The following is a 20,343-nucleotide window of genomic DNA, read 5'->3' as shown; positions in this document are numbered from 1 at the left end:
CCAGGCTGGATGGGGCTTTGAGCAACCTGCTCTAGTGGGAGGTGTCCCTGCCCATGGCAGGGGGGTTGGAACTTGATGATCTTTAAGGTCCCTTCCGATTCTAACCATTCTATGATTCTATGATAAGATGTATGTCACTCTGCTTGATGCTTTTACTGCTTCTTAATTACTGAAAGCAGGAAAGATTTCCTAGGAGTTAACGTGTTTATCAATGAGACTTATTTTATTTCATACATGAGGTTTGCTTTTGGGAAAAAAAAAAAACAACTCTTTTTCATTCATTTAGGGAACTGGATCCTGCTCCTAATCCTCCTCATTTTCCATCTTATGTGATTAAGGCAACCCTGGACTACATTAGCAATTGTCATAAAAGCAAATTAAAAAGTCTTGTAGCAGTTCTTTCTAAAAGCCCTGTAAGTATATAATGATGATTTTCTTTTTCTGTATAATATAGAATTTCTTTTATTATTTAATTATTTTGATTTAATTATATGAGGAAGAAATAGAACCTTAGAAACCTTTCTCTTCTTTTGTTTACCTTCTGAAATGGAAGAAGTCCTAAGTTCAGGGACACTTTCACCTTACAAAAATTACGTGCTTGAGCAAGTACATGCATTATATAATACATATAAGATAATATATAAACAGAGGGGACTATTTTAAAGGTTGGGGAAATCTGGCACAATTTAGAGGCAATTTATTTCTTTGGTATATGTCTGAAGAAAATTCCAAAATAATTTGATTTGGACAATTTTGCCTAAATACTATCTGTGATTAAGATATTACCATTTGCTTCCCGTGTGAAGTGTTATAATCTGTGATCAATTTTTAGACATTTGATGTTCAGTTGTTAAAGGCAAATATGAAGGCTTATAAAATTAGGCAGCTGTTGCAACAAATCATAAACATATTGCTGTCTTGTAACATCATTCCTTAGAAACATATAGTTTCAAAGTTTTTTGCTATTTTATTGCATTTGTTGTCATAAAATTACTTTGCCTATCCATGAACAACCTAAAAATAAGAAGAAAAAACTTTTTTTGGACCATGTTTGTTGAAATCTTTTGAGTGTAAAAGTTAATAATTGCCAGGCAGTGGAATGAATTCTTTAGAATATAGCACGACCTGCCTAGTGTTTTAAGATAATTGCTTTTCTTTTTTAAGTTTACAGTTTTAACAATTACAATCTGTATTGATATATTCTATGAAATAATGCATTTTGAATGCATGAACATAATGGTTTTTATTTGATGTTTCTCTTGTTGGTGAAAACTGCCATAACTGTTTGGTTTTCCAAAAAATGTGCATAACCTTTCTCATGTGGGGGGAAAAAAAGCAAAAAAGAAAATAAGGAGGTATGGGGCTTACAGTCTCTTATAGGAGAATTGTCTTCTATGTAGGTCTTTTGTTTGTTTAAAGCAGTAAAATCAAAACGGCCTTTTTGTCCATGTCCTTCAGAAAAAAAAAAAAATAATCACTTAAGTTTTTTCTGTGTACAAATTATATCTGTATTGGCATTGTGAATTAGTTTTTTACTCAAGTTTATTCATTTTTAGGATTCATTCCAGAAAATTCTTCTAGCCCTTTGTAAGCATGCATCAGACACAAACAACAGTTACAAGAAACACAGAGTTCTTATCATTTATCACTTGTTTGTGAGTCTGTTACTTAAAGAGATAAAAGATGGTTTAGGAGGAGCATGGGCTTTTGTCCTCAGAGATGTAATTTACACCCTGATTCACCACATCAATAGCAGGTAAATTTGGTAATTATATCTTGTTCTTCCTGTCTGGGCTCCCTTGTTCTGGTAGCCTTACATCTCAGTATCGCTAGTACGTGTTAATTTGTTTGTAGAAATAATTGAAATTTGCTGAAAGAAAAAATTAAATTGCCTTTCTTTGATAACTTCGGAATTTAAATTTAGAACTCTTACTAAAATTTGGAATGTTTTGTGCTATCCTTGTATGTAAATGTTTGCTATACTGCAGAATTTTGTATCTATAATAGGCTATCAAATTGTAGAAATAAGGAGTGTTCGGAGATTTTGATGACAGAAAGGGTGTTTGGGAATTTAAGGTGTATGGGAATAAAATTCAAATTGTGGAGTTATGTGCAAAGTAAGCACATGTCAAAATGTGCTTATCGAGTTAATAAAGAGTATTGACATTTACATTCTCAGAAGTAAGTAGCTAACAAAATGAGTGAGGGTTGGTACACATTATCTTTGCTTATCTTCAGATTGAGAAAACTGGTACTTCAGGCTTAAGATTTAAATAGATTGTTACCTTTCATAAGGATGAGAGATATTTTCTTATTTGAGTTTAGCTTTGGATTTCCAAGACAGTTCTTCACCTAAATGTCATTGAGTTTAAGTGCAAATTGATTGCTTTGCTTGTTGGGAGCATTTTTCATATCCTGAAAAATGGAAGAGGGGTGTGGATTTTATAAGTGTCATTATTATGAGATGAGTTATTGTGATCAACACCGACCTGGGGTGGCGGCAATTGATGCACTGGAGGGCAAGGCTGCCGTTCAGAGGGACCTCCTCTAGTTGTAGGAGTGGAACAACAGGTACATTGTGAAGATGAACAAAGACAACCCCTAAATTTTTCACCTGGGATGGAGTAACCCCATGTGTGAGTGCAGGCTTGGGAGCTGACTGTCTATAAAGCAGCTTTGCAGAAGAGGACCCAGGAGTCTTGGAGGACAAGCCAGATGAGTCAGCAGGTGCCTTTTGTCACTGAAAGCTGACTGTGTGCTGGACACTGCTAGCAAGAGCATAGCCAGCACGTTGAGGGAAGTAGTCATTTCCTTCTGAGTCTTATGAAGCTGCAGTAGGACCTGTGTCCAGTGTGGGGCCACTCCAGCCAGGATGTGAGAGATAATAACCAACTGGGATGAGTTGAGTGGCAGAGCCCCAAGGGGATAAGTGGAGTTGATCTAATTTCTGTTTTCCGGTTTCTGGAGGGGAAGATACCTTGTAGAAAAGGGAGACTAAGATTTTTCTAGAAGTAAAAAGACAGGAGATAGCACCTACCAAGCTGCAATATGGGAAATTCTGGTTGGACTTCAGGGAAAAGTTTTTTGCAGTGAGAATGGTCAAATACTGGAGCAGGTTGCTCAGGGAGGTCATTGATTCTCCGCCCAAGGAATGTGTCAGAATTCAGCTCAATGAAACCATCAAACAAACAAACTTTATAACCTGATCCAACTTTGAGGATGACCCTGCTTCAGGCAGGAAGCTGGACCAGATAATCCCCAGGTTTTTTACTCTTTTTAAAAAGCGATCGGTCAGATTCTGTATGTTTTAGTTCTCCTGTGTCTCCTGAGCTAAAATCCTTAGAGCTAATCGAGTTGATGTATTTCAAAGTTTAGAGTCAGTGCCTCCTATAAAGTTTATTTATATTTCTTATTTTCCCCTATTCATCCCTGTTGTGTAATAGGTTTGTATAATACAAATTGAGACCATTTGTATTTCTTTTAATTTCACTTTTTGGTTTCCTGTGACAGACCTGTCATTACCAGAGACATATCCATGCGCAGCTTTTCACTCTGTTGTGATCTTCTTCATGACGTTTGCCACACAGCAGTTACATGTTGCAATGATGCTCTGGAGAGCCACCTTCACGTTATTGTAGGAACCCTGATACCTCTTGCCGTGGAGCAGCCTGAGATTCAGGAACAGGTAGTTTTGAGTTGCTTCCTATTCCTTATCTCTTCGCTTTTTACTTCATGTTCGCTGTTGCCAAACTATATCTGTACTCATGTTCAATTTTAATTCCTTTTTTCTATGCTTTTGTAAGTTTATATAAAAAAATACTATTTGGGATGTAATGCTTTATTTTTTTAAATAAAGGTGTCTTTACTTTTGGTACTTCTATTTTGACAGATATTCTGTTACATACTTAATTTCTACAGTTTTAAACGGTGATTGAGATGTATTTGTATCATAATTGCTGCATCACTTTCTAATTCTCTATTTACTTAGTCTATAAAAAATCAGGTTTCTTAAACAGTTTTAATTCTGTTGCAAAGTCTTTTATGCCTACCTTGAATCTGGGCACCTTTTTCAGCCAAACCTGAAAGAGGGTTAAAACCCTCAGATTAAGTTTCAGAAAAATTTTTACCTTAATTGAGTAGAGACACCAAATCAGTGATTCTACCAAGGAAAAGGTACAGAGAACATAGGCATTGCTGAGCTGCTGGTGATGGCAAGCTAATCAGTCCAAGCACGTGGAGTAGCCAAGCAGTTACCTACAAAGCTACATGCATGATTTCACAGGAAATAAGATGAAGGCCTTTGGAAGGGGAAGGTGTGTCTAGAGGACAAAGAGGAAATACACGCAGAGAACAGATTTCAGTAGTTCAGCCTTGTACTGAACAAATTATCGTTGAAAATAAAGGCAGCACAAGAGGCCTTAAAAGTGAAATGAAGCCGTTGCTGTTGTGTGGCAAGCCTTTTTTTCCGTCTGGTGATGACTCGTGTGTGCGTTCTGCTGGAGGTGGAAATGTGCTTAGATTCAGAGACTTATAATTAGTAGCTGAAGGTGAGAAGAGTATGGCTCTTGCACTTCAGTCCTCATGGTTGCCTTCTGGCTTAACCTGATCCCACAGTGCACCTTCACGTTTGCAGTGTAGCCTTACATGGTCTTCATCCTTGTACTGTGCCGATCCAACTGAAGTAACCTGGCAATCCTTTTCTTGGCTTAATGATCATGATCAGATTTATAATATGTCTGTGCAAACAGTTGTACATACACAACTAACTGCAAAGGCAACATGTCAGAGCATCCCTGGGCAGAAACAAAGTGGGGAGGGCAGAAATTTCTCTGAATTGGAACTGATACGAGTATGAAACTTTCTTAAATCATTCTGTTGCAGGGAAGTCCTTCCTCACCGATCACTTTTCACTTTATTCTCTTTATTTTTCTTTTAGCATTGAAAGGAGGCTAGTTAATAATTTTCAGGTAAATACAAGTCTCCAAATAGAAACCTCATCATTTTGATTGTAGACTCCTCAAAACTGCCTGAATCAAATATCTAATTGCATTGATTTGTAAGTAAAGCATAAAAGCAGCATTTTTGCAAAGAAAATATGGTACCCCTTTATCAAGCATTTATTCAAATTGTAGAACTGTTATAAAACAAATTCTGCCAGAGTCCAGTGATTTGGGCAGTAAATTATGTTATTTAAGCATCTGTCCAGATTTCAAATTGCCGGCACTTTAGTTAGTAAGAATAGTGAAGTCCTACTATAATCAAAAGGACTGCTTGGGTGCCCTGTGTTGCTAAATCATTGCCAATATTCTAATGATTTTACTGGCCAGTATTTGAAATCAGCTTCATCAAAATATGGGATAAAACTGCAGCCTGTGATAATAAAAGCTTGGATGTCTGTTTGGGAGGGGGACTGGCAAAAACGCCTATTTTAGAATGTATCTGTGATTTCCCCAGGCCTCTAAACATTTTCTAATTTTAACAGTGTAAATAAATTATCATACTCTTTTTTTATAGCGTTCTCAATTTAATGGGACTTAAGAGAAATACAGACTTTATAACCTGAATAAGAAATACAACTCAAAAATGTTTCTCTGTCTTTTTTGGTTCTCGTTTACTTTTTATGTTCCAGGTCCTAGGCTTGTTGAAGTATCTGGTGTTAGGCAATAAGGATAATAAGAATCTGTACCAAGCAATCAAATGCTTAGATCCTTTTCCTGAATATCCTGCTTTTAAAGATTTGCGAGAAACTCAACAGAAAATAAAATACAGAAAAGGACCATATTCTCTTTTGGAGGTAATTATATTTTAAAATGTATCTCATGGCGTAGTGTTTTCTGTAATGCAAACTTTCAAAAGAAAAACAGTTTTCTAGCGATAGGTATATTTGAGAAAGATTTAAATTAGGCACGTGGATTATTTTTATTGCCAGCTTCAGACACTGGGATATTTGTAAGGTCTCCACTATTATTTTGCTTCTATTGATATCCACATTGTGGGCTGCTGAGAGCCACTTCTTTACTTGGAGCCTTCATTTGTATGCTATATGTGCTTAAAACAAAGTGTTGTTTTGCAGGAAATTAATCACTTTCTCTCAGTTGGTGTTTGTGATTCATTGCCCTTAACACGACTTGAAGGACTGTATGATTTACGCAAACAACTGGAACAATATAAAGATCAGATGAAGGATCTCCTGAAAAATTTCCAGGGTAATGACATCTGATTATGTATTTTATTTCTTTTGTTTCTGGTTTTAGGTGTGTGGTGATGTAACTATTTTGACACTGAATGTTTTATTTTGTGTCTTGTTTTTTGTATGTTTAACATTTGTGACCTTATTATAATTTCACATGCAGGGTAGTATGGGATTTATTATTCATGCAAAAATCTGAAGTATCTTTAGCAGAGTGTATTATAAATATTAAAGGAGGTGTTATATGGCAGAGAGGATAAAATGCCCTTCTAGCTTTTGGCATGGGGCACTTATGATTGTGAATGACCAGAATAATGTATAATATGAGTATATTGCTGCTTAATGAGTTTTCTTGTATGTGAATTTCCCTACTCTTTTAAATTAAATTAAGCTAGATTTTATGCATATTAGTATGTTAGAAAGTAAAGCTCACAGAAGTTTTACAATGGTAGGATTTAGTTTAGTTGAACCTTTCCACATCCCAGCATTCTGTTTCAGCCCTCAATCCAGACCCGGTTCCTCCCTGTTTTCGTTTTCAGATGCTTGTGCCAGACTATTTCACTTTTCTCCTCTACATCAAGTCTTCATCAGCTTGTGTGCGTGGAAGGAAGATAAAAAGAGCTCATTGTAAATAAGTACAGAGTGAAATTTGGGGAAGAATAGTAGTCTGCCATGAGGCCATGGCATAAGCGGATTATGTTCCCACATCTTGAATAGCATTTGCAATTTTAGCCTCCAAATTCTGCTTGAAAGGAGAGTTAAAGGGCAACAAGCTTGTGTGGAACATCTTCCATCAGAGAAGAGCCTTGGGAGCTTGGAAGGAAGATTGAACAGGAAAAGAGAGAGGTGTATGAACTGGTGAATGGTATGGGGAAGCAGAGTAGGGAGTGCTTATCACTTTTATCACAGTTCAAGAACAGACTAAATTATCTGGCAGCAGTTATACAAGAGAAAACACATATTTTTTTCAAAGAAAATATATACAGCATGGAACTTACTGCCACTTATGTGGAGATCAGAAGCGTAACGGACCATAAAAAGAGTTAGACTTATTTCATAGGGATTACTAGGTATGAAGATCTGCTCAGGAATCTCTGCTCTGCTGACTGGCAAAACCTGAGAAGAAATACTTATTCTTGCTGTTGGAGGTGGGATAGCAGGCCTGATGGGCCTGATGCCTTAATTTTGCCTCATACTAAAAGTCTATTAAGCACTCACAGATTACTTTATTAGTAGGATTATTGTAGGTTTTAAAAAGTAGCAAAAAATCAGTTATTGATAAAGGCTATAAAACTGTATGATGAAAGATTAGATTTAAGAAATAACAAAAAATTGCAGTTTGGCCACCTGTGTATTCATTTTTCTAAAAATGTCAACAAACATGCAGCCCGCTTCCAGGTTTTCATTCCAATCCACAAGGCAGCAGGATTTTTTTTTTAAGAAAATGCTGCTTTTATTTTTTACAGTGGTAAATCATCATTTTTTTCCCTAGACCTTGTTCCTGAAAGTAGCAAAACCATTTTGTCTGGAATGTTTATTTTAAAAAAATACATAAGGAAATACCGGTCTCAAGAGTTTATAATTTTGCAAAGTTAATTAAGCATTTGTGTATTCTAGTTTTGGGCATTCTTTGGCATAGTCAAATGCATAGATATTTTTTCAAGACATGATGAATAAGAAAAATGAATAATTTTTTTGATGTGTTGTTTAATAACAACTTGCTTCAACATTAGTAACGCATGTTGACATTTGTAGATAAAATACACTAAAGCAGTGTTTTCTTCTAATATGTTGACATTACAAATACACAATGACATTTTTGGGGTTTATTTTTCTTTCTGAATGACAGAAAAGCCAGAAGATTCTGTCGTGGTGAAACTGGTGGTGAGCTTACTGCAGCTGTCCAAGACGGCCGTTAACCGTACAGGGGAAAAAGCAGTGCTGGGTGAGTTAATTAGTCCCACAGGCATCCTAGGGGCTGTCACTGCAAACCCCAGGCTGGAAACTTCGCCATTCTCAGTGTTGCTTCCCACTGCTATTTTGCATTTTCTGCCAGAGGTAGCCATCAGGAATGTTAAAATGGGTGATACATCTTCTTTTGAGTCACTGTATTTTACAGCTCTGGCTAGTAACTTAAATTGTCATCAGTTTAGACCCTGGTCTCTTGTCTGCTCTATACAGAGCCATCTGCTGTTACATGGGTCACTTTATTAGGTTGAAAAATAGTAAGCAAAATTGAAGGTAATTTATCTGAAAATTTGAAAGGTATGTTTTAGTGGAAACTAAAATAGTTCTGAATCTTAAAGCCTCTTCTGTATTACTAAAATTATTGTCACCATTTACATTGAGCACCTCATTAATGTTTGATCTAAAGCAGCAAAGCTAAAATCCAAATCCCCTCTTCCCTAAGTGGGGAGTACCTCCATGAAGGTGATGTTTACTGAAATCAGAAGAAACACAAGTAATGGGAACATTTGCCTTGATGTATATCTTGTCTGAAAGACTAGTAACTGATAATTACAAACTCTGAGCAATTGAAGCTCACATTGATTGCAGTATGATACATCCTTCAGCACCTCTGTAAGCTGTAAGTTTCAGTCTTTTCTGCATTGGATTTCCTCAGACGATTTGTTAAGCTTAGTTCAAAACACAACCTGTGTATGTTCAGTCTTCTGTTTATTTGGTCTGGTGGTTAAAACAACCTTGAAGAAAATGGAAACGTTTTCAAGACACATGCCCAGTATGAAGGAAAGAGCAGGGCAATAGATTCTGGTTTCTTTCTGACAAACATTAACATCCCTTCTGAAAAACTATTTTCAAGGTCAATTTTGTTCTGTTGTTTCTTGTATATAGTCCTGTACTTTTATAAAATATTTTGTCTGGAAAGCAAATGAACACATTGATACATCATTTTATGTAAAATGTAGGTTAATTCTTCCTGAGATTACAGGCTACTGTTTGTGTTCACAGGCTACTGTTTGTATTTATTATACCCTTAGGGAATGAAAATGAGTGTCTCTTAGTGGCTGTGATTCTGACCCTTAGCACTTACCTGTTTCTAACACAAGCAAAAATAAAATCCATATGTGATTTAAGCTGCAAAATCCAGAGCCATAAGCACTCCTAGAAAATTGAGTTAGAAAGAATAACTGTATTATTTACGAATGTTAAGCTGCAAAATTTGTATACATGTAATTTTAATAATGAAGCTCCTCAAGTGATTATTTATAAATCTTTCCAGCTTTTTACTCCATATTAATCTCAGTTCTAATAGAAGTTTATATTAATCGCAACTTTTTAGTTTGAGACTTGTTTTGGTGTGCGTAAGACTATAAAATTACCTTCATTTGCAGAGGCTGTTGGAAGTTGCTTGGGAGAAATAGGTCCTATGGATTTTTCCACCATAGCTCTTCAGCCCGCTGAAAATGCACTGGATTCTAAAGCTGTGGACTTACTTGAAGATAGAAAACTTCAATGGGTCTTCATAATGTTAACTCAAATAAATACTGCTTTAACAGATAATTGGTGAGTATGCTTATTTATTTAATTTAATTTAATTAGTTCAAAGCTTAATAGAAGCCATTAAGTTGTATGTCCTTCAGATCACCTGAGTAACACTCTGAAAGTGTTAATAACACCTGTTAATGTCCAACAATGTGCTTCTTCAAGGCTCAGGTTATTTATCCAGTCAAGCTTAGATGTTTCCTGGAAGTTCTCTAGTTGGACTTGAGCCAGCAAGTCTCTTCTGTGCTGTAGAGGAGAGCAGTCCTGTGGAGAAAATACTGAGACTTTGCTTTATAACAAAATATGCAATGGCATATCCTCCTCCAAAATGATCTGATTTGATGCACACGTTGTCAGATTGTGGAATTAGTTGTCTTGTATGTTTATAAAGGTGATTTTGAAAAAAAAAACCCACATCTGAATGAAATTAATAATAATAATGTTGTGTATGTTAATCTTTCAGTATTGATGTTAGAGCTGCTGCTGTTTCCTGTTTGAAAAACATATTAGCCACCAAGTCGGGCAGTGAATTTTGGGAAGTTTATAAAAATAAAGCTGATCCCATGTTAATCTATCTACAGCCTTTCAGAACATCTAGGAAAAAGGTACTCCTGATAGTTAATATGTTTTAATCTGTGCAGATTGCAGTATGTTTTTTTTTAAATGCTGTAGAATTTATTTATCTTTGCAGTACATATGTATTTTGGTTCTAGTTTTTTGTAGTACCTGCTAATGATACGGAGGCTCCTCTAGAAACTTTGAATGACACAAACCTGTGGATTCCTGTGGGAGAAAGTCATGAAACCTGGATCAAGCACCTGACTAGTTCAATATTGGACAGTGGAGGTGTGCAAAATGAAGTTCTCCAGTTAATGAAGCCACTATGTGAGGTGAGCTAAATTATATGTGTGTATATGTATGTGCACTGTAATGCACAAAAATATATGATTACTCATCTTGATAGCAAATAGTAATTTCTGCTATTAAGTTACTACTTTTTCTTAACAGCAGTTTGGATCCTTTGTAGTCAGATAATGCAGATACCCACAAAATACACTCTGGAAAGACAAGATTTGTTAGATAATTGTAAACATAGATGAACTTTATTTGACTACTGTAACTGAATGGCAGCATAGTCCTATTGAGTGGTTTACATTTTTTATATTAAATGTTCTTTCTCAAGCATTACATGTTTGAGTAGTTGTCAGTTTGGTTATAACCTGAGAAAGAAAACTGGTTGTTTTTCTTAGCAGCTGCTGTGCATGATTGTTTTCTAGGTGAAAACTGACTTGTGTCAAACTTTGCTTCCATACCTGATTCATGATATCCTGCTTCACGACTCAGATGAATCTTGGAGAAGTCTTTTGTCAGTTCATATCCAGAAGTTTTTTACAGCCTGTTGCAGATTTGCCTCATCTAGTAGATCTACTACACCTCCAAATTCTGATTCAGGTAATAATGTAATATTTTTGCTTCAGCCAAAAGAGGGATTCTGGTTGTGAAAAAATTATTTTCCCACATCAAACTTACGACGTGCACTTTTAGGCAGACAGAATTTTAGATGCTTCTGTCCAAATGTTTGATCTTTTTCAGTGGAGCTACCAGCAGCTTTGAAGCTATTCATTGGCAGCGCCCAAGTAGTTTCTTCTGTACAGCTTTTCCTTATTCACAACTAGATAATGTTGATTACTTGCTGAATTTAGATGTGATCCAATGTTGTGTGCAGCAAGACTGAATCTTGGACTGTCTCTTAAAATGACTAATTGGCAGTTAAATTCCTCTCGTATTCAAACAAGAGTGATTAAAGTTTTCACCTGGATTTTCCCCTTGGAAAAAAGACTAACCTAGCTTTAGCTTCTGCCTAATATTGATAATGGTCTCCCTGTACATTCAAAAGACCTGTTCCATTCCAGCAGAATGAAAGGAAGTTGTAACCAAAAGAACTGCAACAGAGTATGAGTAATACAGTAAGGTCCACTAAAAACAAAGCATCTTCTAATCAAGGTGGCTGGTGTCCTTTCCAATTAGATTGTGGTTGAAGTTAACAGAAGTCCGTGTAAAAAGTAAGATCTTTGTTACTAGGCTATGGGAATGGTACATGCAATTATTTTCAAGAGCTGAAATAATGGCTTTCTTTTATTTGTGTATGTCCCTTGCTTAACACAAATACGGTCACTTCAGGTTAATATATTTTTGTGCAGTAGCTACTCTGCTGTATTGTCCAACTCCCTTCTTTAGTGACGAATCACCAAAGGAATGAGTCTGTTCCATGTCTTGCAGTCTCTTTACAGGCAAGTCATGCAAGCTTCAGATTGCCAGAGAGGTAAAGGAACCCTTAGTATTTCAGTTTCTGCTAAGAGTGGTGTAAATAAACATAATGGTACTAAGTGTATTTTAAGGTACTTTTCATAGATGCTGACTAGGCTGGCCAGAAAGACTAGAGCAGTATTCTTTCACATTTTTAAAGTCAGGTAACAAGCTGTTCCGACAACCCAGATTTTTATCACTGTCCTACTTTGTAAGAGAGAAAAGGATTAACAATTTCTCGTTTCCTTCCTGTAAGCAGCCAGGGAAGCTACTGCACGGATTTATGCTCAGATATACAGAGTAACCCAAAATGTTCTATGATAAACATGAAGTGGTTTTTCTAAGTTTTGTAAGCTTGCAGTTAGTTCAGAGACACTGATGAGCAAATGATGGAAGCCTCTTCAAACATTGTGATTCTATGCAAGGGATCTTACTGAGGCAGTAAGAGCAAAATAAAGGACATGTGAAAGAAATGGTGTTCTTCAGATGAAAATCTGTCCTGGTATCAAGAAAAATATAGAAAGTAGCACACAGCTCATTGTCTATGTGGTTGTTTACAACTAAACTGGAGGTGCACCAACCAACAGAGCAGAGATATGTTTCTTCCAAAGCTGGAGTTACAGAAGGTCAGCAGTATTCAAAACAAAAATTTAAAACATCTGATGTCTGACTACCAGTTTCTTCAAGGAGAAACTCTTACCCTATCAAAACAAGGAGAAAAAACTTCCTAGAAAACCTATATAAATTTCATTCCAACCCATCAGGATCCAAACTGTGGCAAAGACCAAGCAGTTAGACATGAGTGAATTGAGTGCTTCTGAACAAGAGTCTTCCTGTTGATCCATTTTGAAATGCAAGTTCTAGGAATTGCCTGTTAATCTTGGCAACTTAAAGCATAAAGAGTGTGAACATCATGCCAATCACTGCTCTGCCTGAGAAACCAAACCTAATCCTAAATTGCCAACTGCTTGACAAGAGTCAAACCCACCAAACTAAAAATGACGAATATTTTGGACTTAGGGCCTGTCAGTCTGGCCAGAATTGCATGTAAGTTGAATCTATTATTTTGCAGAAGAGATGTAATTTATAAATTAAAAATGTCCAGAAAAGTGAAAAAATGATCAGAAGAAAACCTATAGCTATGTGATTATTATTTTTTAAATCCAGAAGCAAGGCATGGAAATACAAACTCTTTAAAAGCACGTGTGGTAGATAGTGGTTTTTGTATAAAATCTAAAATATAGCTACTAATAGGTTTTTCTTTGGCTTTGGAATAACTTTATATAGCTCAATCCTAAGGGAAGACGTCTGTTTTGGAGCTTTGTGCAATGACATTGGATCATGTCTGAATTCTATTAGAAGAAAAAGAATCCATAAATTACTAATGCAAAGATAATTTGATAAAGAAAATTGCAGTATAAACTGCAGTACTGTCACTAATATAAGGAGGGGAAATACATTTTATGACAAACTATTAATTTAACTTTGGAAATGCCATCCAAGGAAGTTTTTTGTTATTTTCTTGAGTACAAAATACGCCTTTTTATTTTCTAAATGGACGTGTTATAACAAAAGTTCATTTTGTTCTTTCTTTTGAAATATACATCCCAGAGCAAGAAAACCAAAATTATAGAAGTTTGGATAAAGTATCTCGACGAGCCATGCTTGCTGTTGTTGATTACTTAAGAAGACAAAAGAGGTGAATTACAGCTTTCTAAAATGTTGTTTTAATTTAATTATGACTGTTCTAGGATCTGCCAATGCTCGAGATTAAGAAAGAAAGATGTTGTAGAGAACGTGTCAGTTAAAAGAATTAAGATCTAGTAATGACCTTGCATTTGTTACAGAAGTGATGTGGCCAGCCTTACAAGGTTCTAACTATGCTGAATGAGTTTTCTAAAATCTTTTTGTCTGTTAAACTTTCTGTGATGGGTCTGGGGGGAGCTAAGATAAAATTAACCTTTGGAAGGCTTTATAGGTAGGTTGGATTTATTTTGCTTAATGTTAGAGATGAGATCTGTTACAGCAATATTAAAGTCTTTATTTAATCAGATCTGTTTCAGGTACAGTTTTTGATGACAGCTTCTGGCTAGATCTGAATTATCTTGAGGTTGCTATAGCAGCACAGTCTTGTGCTGCTCACTTCACAGCCTTGCTCTACGCAGAAATCTACGCAGACAAGATAAATAGAGACAAACAGCGAGAAAGGTACAAGGCTTGAGAAAAGCAGTTTGTTGACATTTCGTGTAAAATAGATCATGGTTTTTATGCCCCAGTGGTGGTTTTTTATATGAAAAGTCAAGAAAACTTTAAAAAAATCCCTTAGCTGTGTGTATTGACCTGGAAAATATTCCTACCAGTCCTTGATTGTGAGCCCAGCCTTGCTAGTTTTCTAGCTGGGACACACTCAAAATAGTGTCATTTTGACTTCTAACCAGAAAGTATTCTTAGTAGTGTGTGTTCTGGACAAACTTTACTAAAGCTAGTACTTTTGAATACTAAAATGTATTGAATCTCCCTTTCTAAATTGAACACTTTTGAGATTCTATTTCTCATAATTAATAATATGCTAGATGTTACATTAAAGCCAGAAATTAATGGAGGGGAGAAAAGAAACCACAGAACAATGACCAGAATTGTGTGGGTAGAGCTGAATGATCCTTGTAAAAGGATTTTTCTTCTATGATAGACAGTTACCTCTGTCTTCCTGTCTAGCAAGATCAAAATATAGTTCACTAGCTTCATTATGGTGACAAATATACAAAACCGTATAACAAAAGTATGGTTATAAGCATATATATCATGTGTGTGGTAGATATTTTCCTTTTATTCTTTCCCAGAAAGGAGCATTCTTGCTTCAGGCATTCACAAAAGCGATTTGATTTAATAAAAGATTCAACATTACAAGGGCGGGGGCTTTTTTCTCTGAAAAACCAGACATTGAAATCCCTTGATATTGATGTTCCCAGTTCAGCTGATCACTTTGTCATTTTCTTGGAAAGCCATTTTGAATAACTTGGGGATATGACAGGCCTGATCGTGCATTTGGTGTTTGTGCTTCTTACTTCTTAAGTGTTGTTTCAGAATTTCTTTAGTTCTTTGTATGAAATGTCATTTAACTTTGCCGGTTGAAATATTTCTTCTAGGTCATCCTTTAAAGCAGCTAAGAGTTTGACATTTGAAGAAGAAAGTCAAAGAACAACTATTACAATTTTGAATGAAAAAAGTAAAGAAGAAACTGGCATAAGTTTACAGGTACACATGTGTGCTTTGTATTCTGAAAGCAAGCCTTATATAATTACAATTAACAGTAGGTTTCATCTGAGCTGAAGGCAGATCTGGTTGAACCTCAAAAACCGTATTTGAAAGTTGTCCTCATACTCTAGTTCAAAATGAACTCAACTGCCTTTTGCTTTTCAAGCAGTCCACCTAAGGCCCAGCCCTGTTGTTCTAATAACGTAGCAGAGAAGTTAGACCTGAAAAGTTTTGCTAGACTGCTTTTCTTCCTGTGAAGTTTAAGGAAAACTTAAGCAATGATCACAACATGTTACATGGAAGGACTTGTATTTATAAACTCCCATTGATATGTATGAAGCTCACCTGAACTGGTTCCAAAAGAGGTAATTCTTTGTGTTACGGTGCATGCTCTAGGACCTTCTCATGGACATATATAGGAGCATTGGAGAACCCGACAGTCTCTACGGCTGCGGTGGAGGAAGAATGTTGCAGCCATTAGCACGGTATCATTTATTAATGTTCTTTTGTCCTTTAAATTCATTGCTTTCATTTATTAGTAAGGAACTTCAGTTTAAATCTTCTTGTTAACTTACAACAGGATTAGAACATATGAGCATGAAGCAGTCTGGGAGAAAGCCCTTGTAACGTATGACCTTGAGGCAAGCCTCTCTCCGTCTACTTGCCAGGCAGGGATAATAGAGGTAATTTTATTTTATAGTAGGAAATGAATGTTGGAGTTGATATGCATCATACTGAGAGTCATTTCTAGTAAATGCAAAATTGTTTTAGGACTAAAAGAGATCTCTTTGGTTATCAAGTCCAGCCCACTGTCATAGAAACACAAACTGTATAATATAAGATAACTCAATATTTGTCCTGGAAAACATTAAGGCTTCTAGTCCTCCTCTTACTCACCTCTATTCCCTATCTTGGGTAATGAATATTGTGAAATATTTTAAAATAAATGTATTTAATTTTATACAGAAATTGGCCAGCTCCTAAAAAGTCAGGATATAAAAAGTAATGTAATTGGTTATTTTTGCCTTCTCATTCTTTAAACCTCTCCATTATAGCAACTATCTTACTGAAACTGTGGCATTTTTGATAAAATAAATAGAATTGATGTTGTCTTATTTTGATCCCTTAAGAATATTTTTCTTTTTTAGCCTAAAAATGTTTACACCAGTTCTGTAATAACATAGCACAGGTATATCTGTGTTTCACCTCTTTTAATTTTCCTAGAGTACATTTCCTACACCAAATTATTTAGTATAATTATTAAAATTCCATTGTGTTTCTCTGTCATAATGGCTGCACACATAACCTGGGTAAATGGTCACAAAGTCATTATGGTCTTCAAGCAGATAGGACTTTAGGAGTTGTAGGAAACTTTTTCAAATCCTCACCAGGAAAAACAGTTTATTAAGAGGTAAAGCCAGTTTTGGCTTACTACCCAGGAATGGTGGAATGGAGAAATGGGAGCAGGCACTTCATTTGAAACACAACATAGCAATTTATTTCAAAGACTACCAGCCACAGTGGTAATGAAACTTGTTTTTCAGGGGTTGCAGGTACCGATAGTGTGATTAGTAGTCTTATTAAAAGGGTTTCATCCTATATAGTGCTGGCTTTAGACATACTAATGGTTTGGCCTTACCCGCAGAGGCTTCTTTGTTTCCCAAGGTAAAACAAAGCCTTTTAAAAAAAAAACTCAGCTTATTAAAGGAGGAAAACCAACTTTCAGTAATTTTGTTAATTCCAGGCTTTGCAAAATTTTGGGCTTTGCCACACTCTTTCCGTGTATTTAAAAGGACTGGAACATGAAAACACCGAGTGGTGCGCGGAACTACAGGAAATACGCTACCAGGCAGCCTGGAGGAATATGCAGTGGGGCCACCTCTCTTCTGTCAAGTAAACCAACTTATTTTCTTGCTAGTTCTTTAAGTGAAAGGCAATGGTTTCAGTTCCAAGCAAAAAACCCGCATTAGAATATAATTTTTGTGAAATTTGCAAGTCACCTGATTTTCTTAATCATTGAACCTTTGTCACTTGGACCTGTTTTGTATCTGCATCACTTTTCATTTTCCTGGAAAACTGTACGCAGTTTTGATTGTTCATATATATAAACTGAAATTTTCCATTTTTAGTGATAGTAGATAGATGTGTCTTCATATAAGGGATAGATATTTTTTAATGTTTAATTTATAAGCAAATGGGGAAAATGTTACTGAGTAAGCCACAAGAGGTTATCAAGACCTGGGTAAGCAAACACCAGTGTTGATTCATGGCTACTCCTTCAAAAAGAGTCATCTTCTCTCTTGTGTAATGTTGGATGCCTGGCACTAGTTATTTCCTCTGACTGGCCAGGCTATAGTCTGAACTCTGTCCCTTCCTAGTACAGCTACATCATCACATGTTTTAGGAGGAATACAGAATAGACTCACTACATTTTGGCAAAAGCAGAAGTTACATGATGGGGTCTTCAGTAATTCCTCCTACATTAACTTCTAGTGGTCAGGAGAATGGAAGATTTCTTCTTAGACTCTTACAGAGGGGTGGGTCTGGGGGACATACTCTTGGCGTGTTCGATCTCTTCTGCACTGTCTTAAGATTAGAAGCACCTGAAGGACTTCACAGACATATCCTGTTGAAGGGCATATGTCATGCCACAATCAGAATGAACTTCATATATGTGGGCTGTCTTTGTCCCTGGGCTAGGGTTTATAAACCTCTTTGGTTATAAGCCTCATAGGCAAATAAAATATTCAGCTTCAATACAGGAGCACAAAAGCAATATATAAGATGAAAAGAGAGTGAATGAGATGGCAGGAGAGAGGAGGGTCAAGGAGAAGAATAAAGAAAAGTGAAAAGGGCAAAGAAGAGAAAATTAAATTGAAAACTGGTTTTCTTCAGCCTTTCCAAATGTAAATTTAAAAAATTGTTGATTCTGAACTGAATTTGTATACATACCGTAATATATATCTTTCAGCATAATACTGAGAAGTGTGTTATGATTAAATTTTTATTGTGGAGTCAGTTTTGTGTTGTATTTTTGATGCATCCTTGAATATATTCTCCATATTCCAAAAATTTTGACCATTCCTGTTTCTTCTTTGTTTTAAAAGAATAGCTTGAATTTATAAAACACTACATTAATTTAAAAATTTAAGGATTGCGTTATTTATCGTGCAAAACAGCAATCCATCCAACTGCAGAAAATGTGCTACTAAAAATACTTGTCATAAAGATAAAATTTACTTCTTTGTAGAGAAAGACAATTTTCCTTTTATTTTATGTTACTTTTGTCTTTCTATTAAGAGATGAGACAGGAAGACCAGGGTACCATGAATCATTGTATGATGCTCTCCAGTCTTTACGAGATAAGGAATTCTCTGCTTTCTATGACAGTCTTAAAGATGCCAGGTAACTGTGTGCAAATACTCTCCTGTTAGTGTGTGTGTGTGTGTGTGTATTTGTAGTCACAAGTTCTGTATAAAAGACTACACTGGGATTTTATGGGCTTAAATAAAGACTCATGCATAGAACAAAATTAATACTTCCAGACTGCAACTTCATTTTTAAGTCCTTTAACTTAAATTTATCCCTTGTACATGTACAATTTGTGTGCTAATTGAAGATCCACTTCCTATAGTATACATGCCTCACTTTGCAGTCCTCTTGAGTGGATGTGAATGCTGACTACTCTTCTTTAGCTGAGCTATGACATAGGTTCTGGAGTTTATATATTCTTACTGTGTTTTCATTTATTGACAAACTTAGTTTTTTGAACTTTAATGGTAGTACAAAATAATTCCACACTGAATAGTTTTGCTGTTTAAGTTCCGTTCACTGCATGGAAATTATGTTGTGAAACTTTGGAATTATTTGTGAATATTAAAAAAAAAATCATTTACTATTTCTTTGTTAAATCCATAGAGTGAATGAAGTAGAAGAGCTGTGCAAAGGCAGCCTTGAGTCTGTTTATTCGTTATATCCAACTCTTTGCAGACTACAGCTAATTGGAGAGTTGGAAAATATAGGTCTGCTGTTCTCCAGGTATTTTTTTTAAGCTTGTTTCATACTCCTTTCTCAGTTTTCAGGATTTTGGGTAATCAAGTTTAGCACAAAAATAAAATTACCTTAACGAATTTTATTCATGAACATCTAAAACTTTGTCTTAAAAATTACGTGGATTTTAGCTTTACTATGTGAAGACAAATCTAGATTCTCTTTATTTCCAGACTAGATTTATTTGTGGTCTGGTTTTAATTACTTGATATTATGCCAGAATTGTATTTTAAATAATTGTTTTCTTTCCTTTGTTTTCAGTTCCCTGGTATACTCCAAAGTAGCAGTCATATCTCCTAGCTTTCAGTTTAGTAAAGTAACTGAGTCATCCTCTTCTAGTTTGCTTTCTCAAAATGTTTTCCATTTCCTTGATAATACCAATTTATTGAAAGCTGTATCAGTTTGAATCACTTTCTTCATGGGCCATTATTACAATCAGTATTCTGCTTTTTGATTATAGGAACTTATTTATCTCTGTAGTGCTATTGACATTGATCTTTTTTCTGCTGTAGTTGTATCAGTTCAGGAGCTTATAGTCATACTACGGTCATTTAGCATGTCCGGGACCTTACAAACCATTGCTATTTGCAGTTAATTAATTGCCTAAGAAAATAATATCTATAATGACAACCTACACGTCTACAAAGTCACAATTTGGAATTTATTCTTATATTAATCCATATATGACCTACATAATACGATAGGAATCTTGGTTCTAATCTTTTAAGTACCCCTGTGATTGAATATGAACCCCTTGCTGATGGGCCTTTAACATTTTTTGATGCTTAATCAAGAATGTTTACAGTGGAGTTGTTCACCTGACTAACATTGATCTCTTGTTCTTCATGTTTGTTAAAACTGGAAGCCTGACAATTTATTCTGCATATTAATCATTGTAGGGTTTTATGGACTGTTTCTTGGTTTTGAACTGTAGACTATGAACTGCCTCGGTAGTTTGCTTTTGTTACTCAGCTTGCATTTCACTAATACTTAGTGAGAATTAATAACCATTCTTTTTTCTTTTGCTAACAACTGCA

The 20,343-nt window shown here is 35.6% G+C and overlaps 1 protein-coding gene across 1 annotated transcript in view; it reads left to right on the top strand.

Moving 5' to 3' along the window:
* The window catches only part of ATM (ATM serine/threonine kinase), a 71,863-nt gene that overhangs the window by 30,739 nt on the left and 20,781 nt on the right, over positions 1-20,343 (top strand). The window contains exons 28-45 of the mRNA XM_014966141.1: positions 287-413; positions 1,557-1,756; positions 3,511-3,685; positions 5,630-5,794; positions 6,074-6,206; positions 8,040-8,135; positions 9,544-9,715; positions 10,158-10,299; positions 10,408-10,584; positions 10,972-11,146; positions 13,613-13,700; positions 14,054-14,209; positions 15,148-15,256; positions 15,653-15,741; positions 15,837-15,939; positions 17,001-17,149; positions 18,557-18,661; positions 19,175-19,294. Of these exons, the coding sequence (XP_014821627.1) occupies positions 287-413; positions 1,557-1,756; positions 3,511-3,685; positions 5,630-5,794; positions 6,074-6,206; positions 8,040-8,135; positions 9,544-9,715; positions 10,158-10,299; positions 10,408-10,584; positions 10,972-11,146; positions 13,613-13,700; positions 14,054-14,209; positions 15,148-15,256; positions 15,653-15,741; positions 15,837-15,939; positions 17,001-17,149; positions 18,557-18,661; positions 19,175-19,294 (2,481 nt within the window). The remainder of the gene's footprint in view (positions 1-286; positions 414-1,556; positions 1,757-3,510; positions 3,686-5,629; positions 5,795-6,073; positions 6,207-8,039; positions 8,136-9,543; positions 9,716-10,157; positions 10,300-10,407; positions 10,585-10,971; positions 11,147-13,612; positions 13,701-14,053; positions 14,210-15,147; positions 15,257-15,652; positions 15,742-15,836; positions 15,940-17,000; positions 17,150-18,556; positions 18,662-19,174; positions 19,295-20,343) is intronic.

The sequence above is a fragment of the Calidris pugnax genome, unplaced genomic scaffold, assembly GCF_001431845.1.
Source record: "Calidris pugnax isolate Ruff unplaced genomic scaffold, ASM143184v1 scaffold20, whole genome shotgun sequence".
Taxonomy (NCBI): Eukaryota; Metazoa; Chordata; class Aves; order Charadriiformes; family Scolopacidae; genus Calidris; species Calidris pugnax.
The sequence above is the reverse complement of the archived record's forward strand: the minus strand, read 5'-3'. Positions and strand labels throughout refer to the sequence as shown.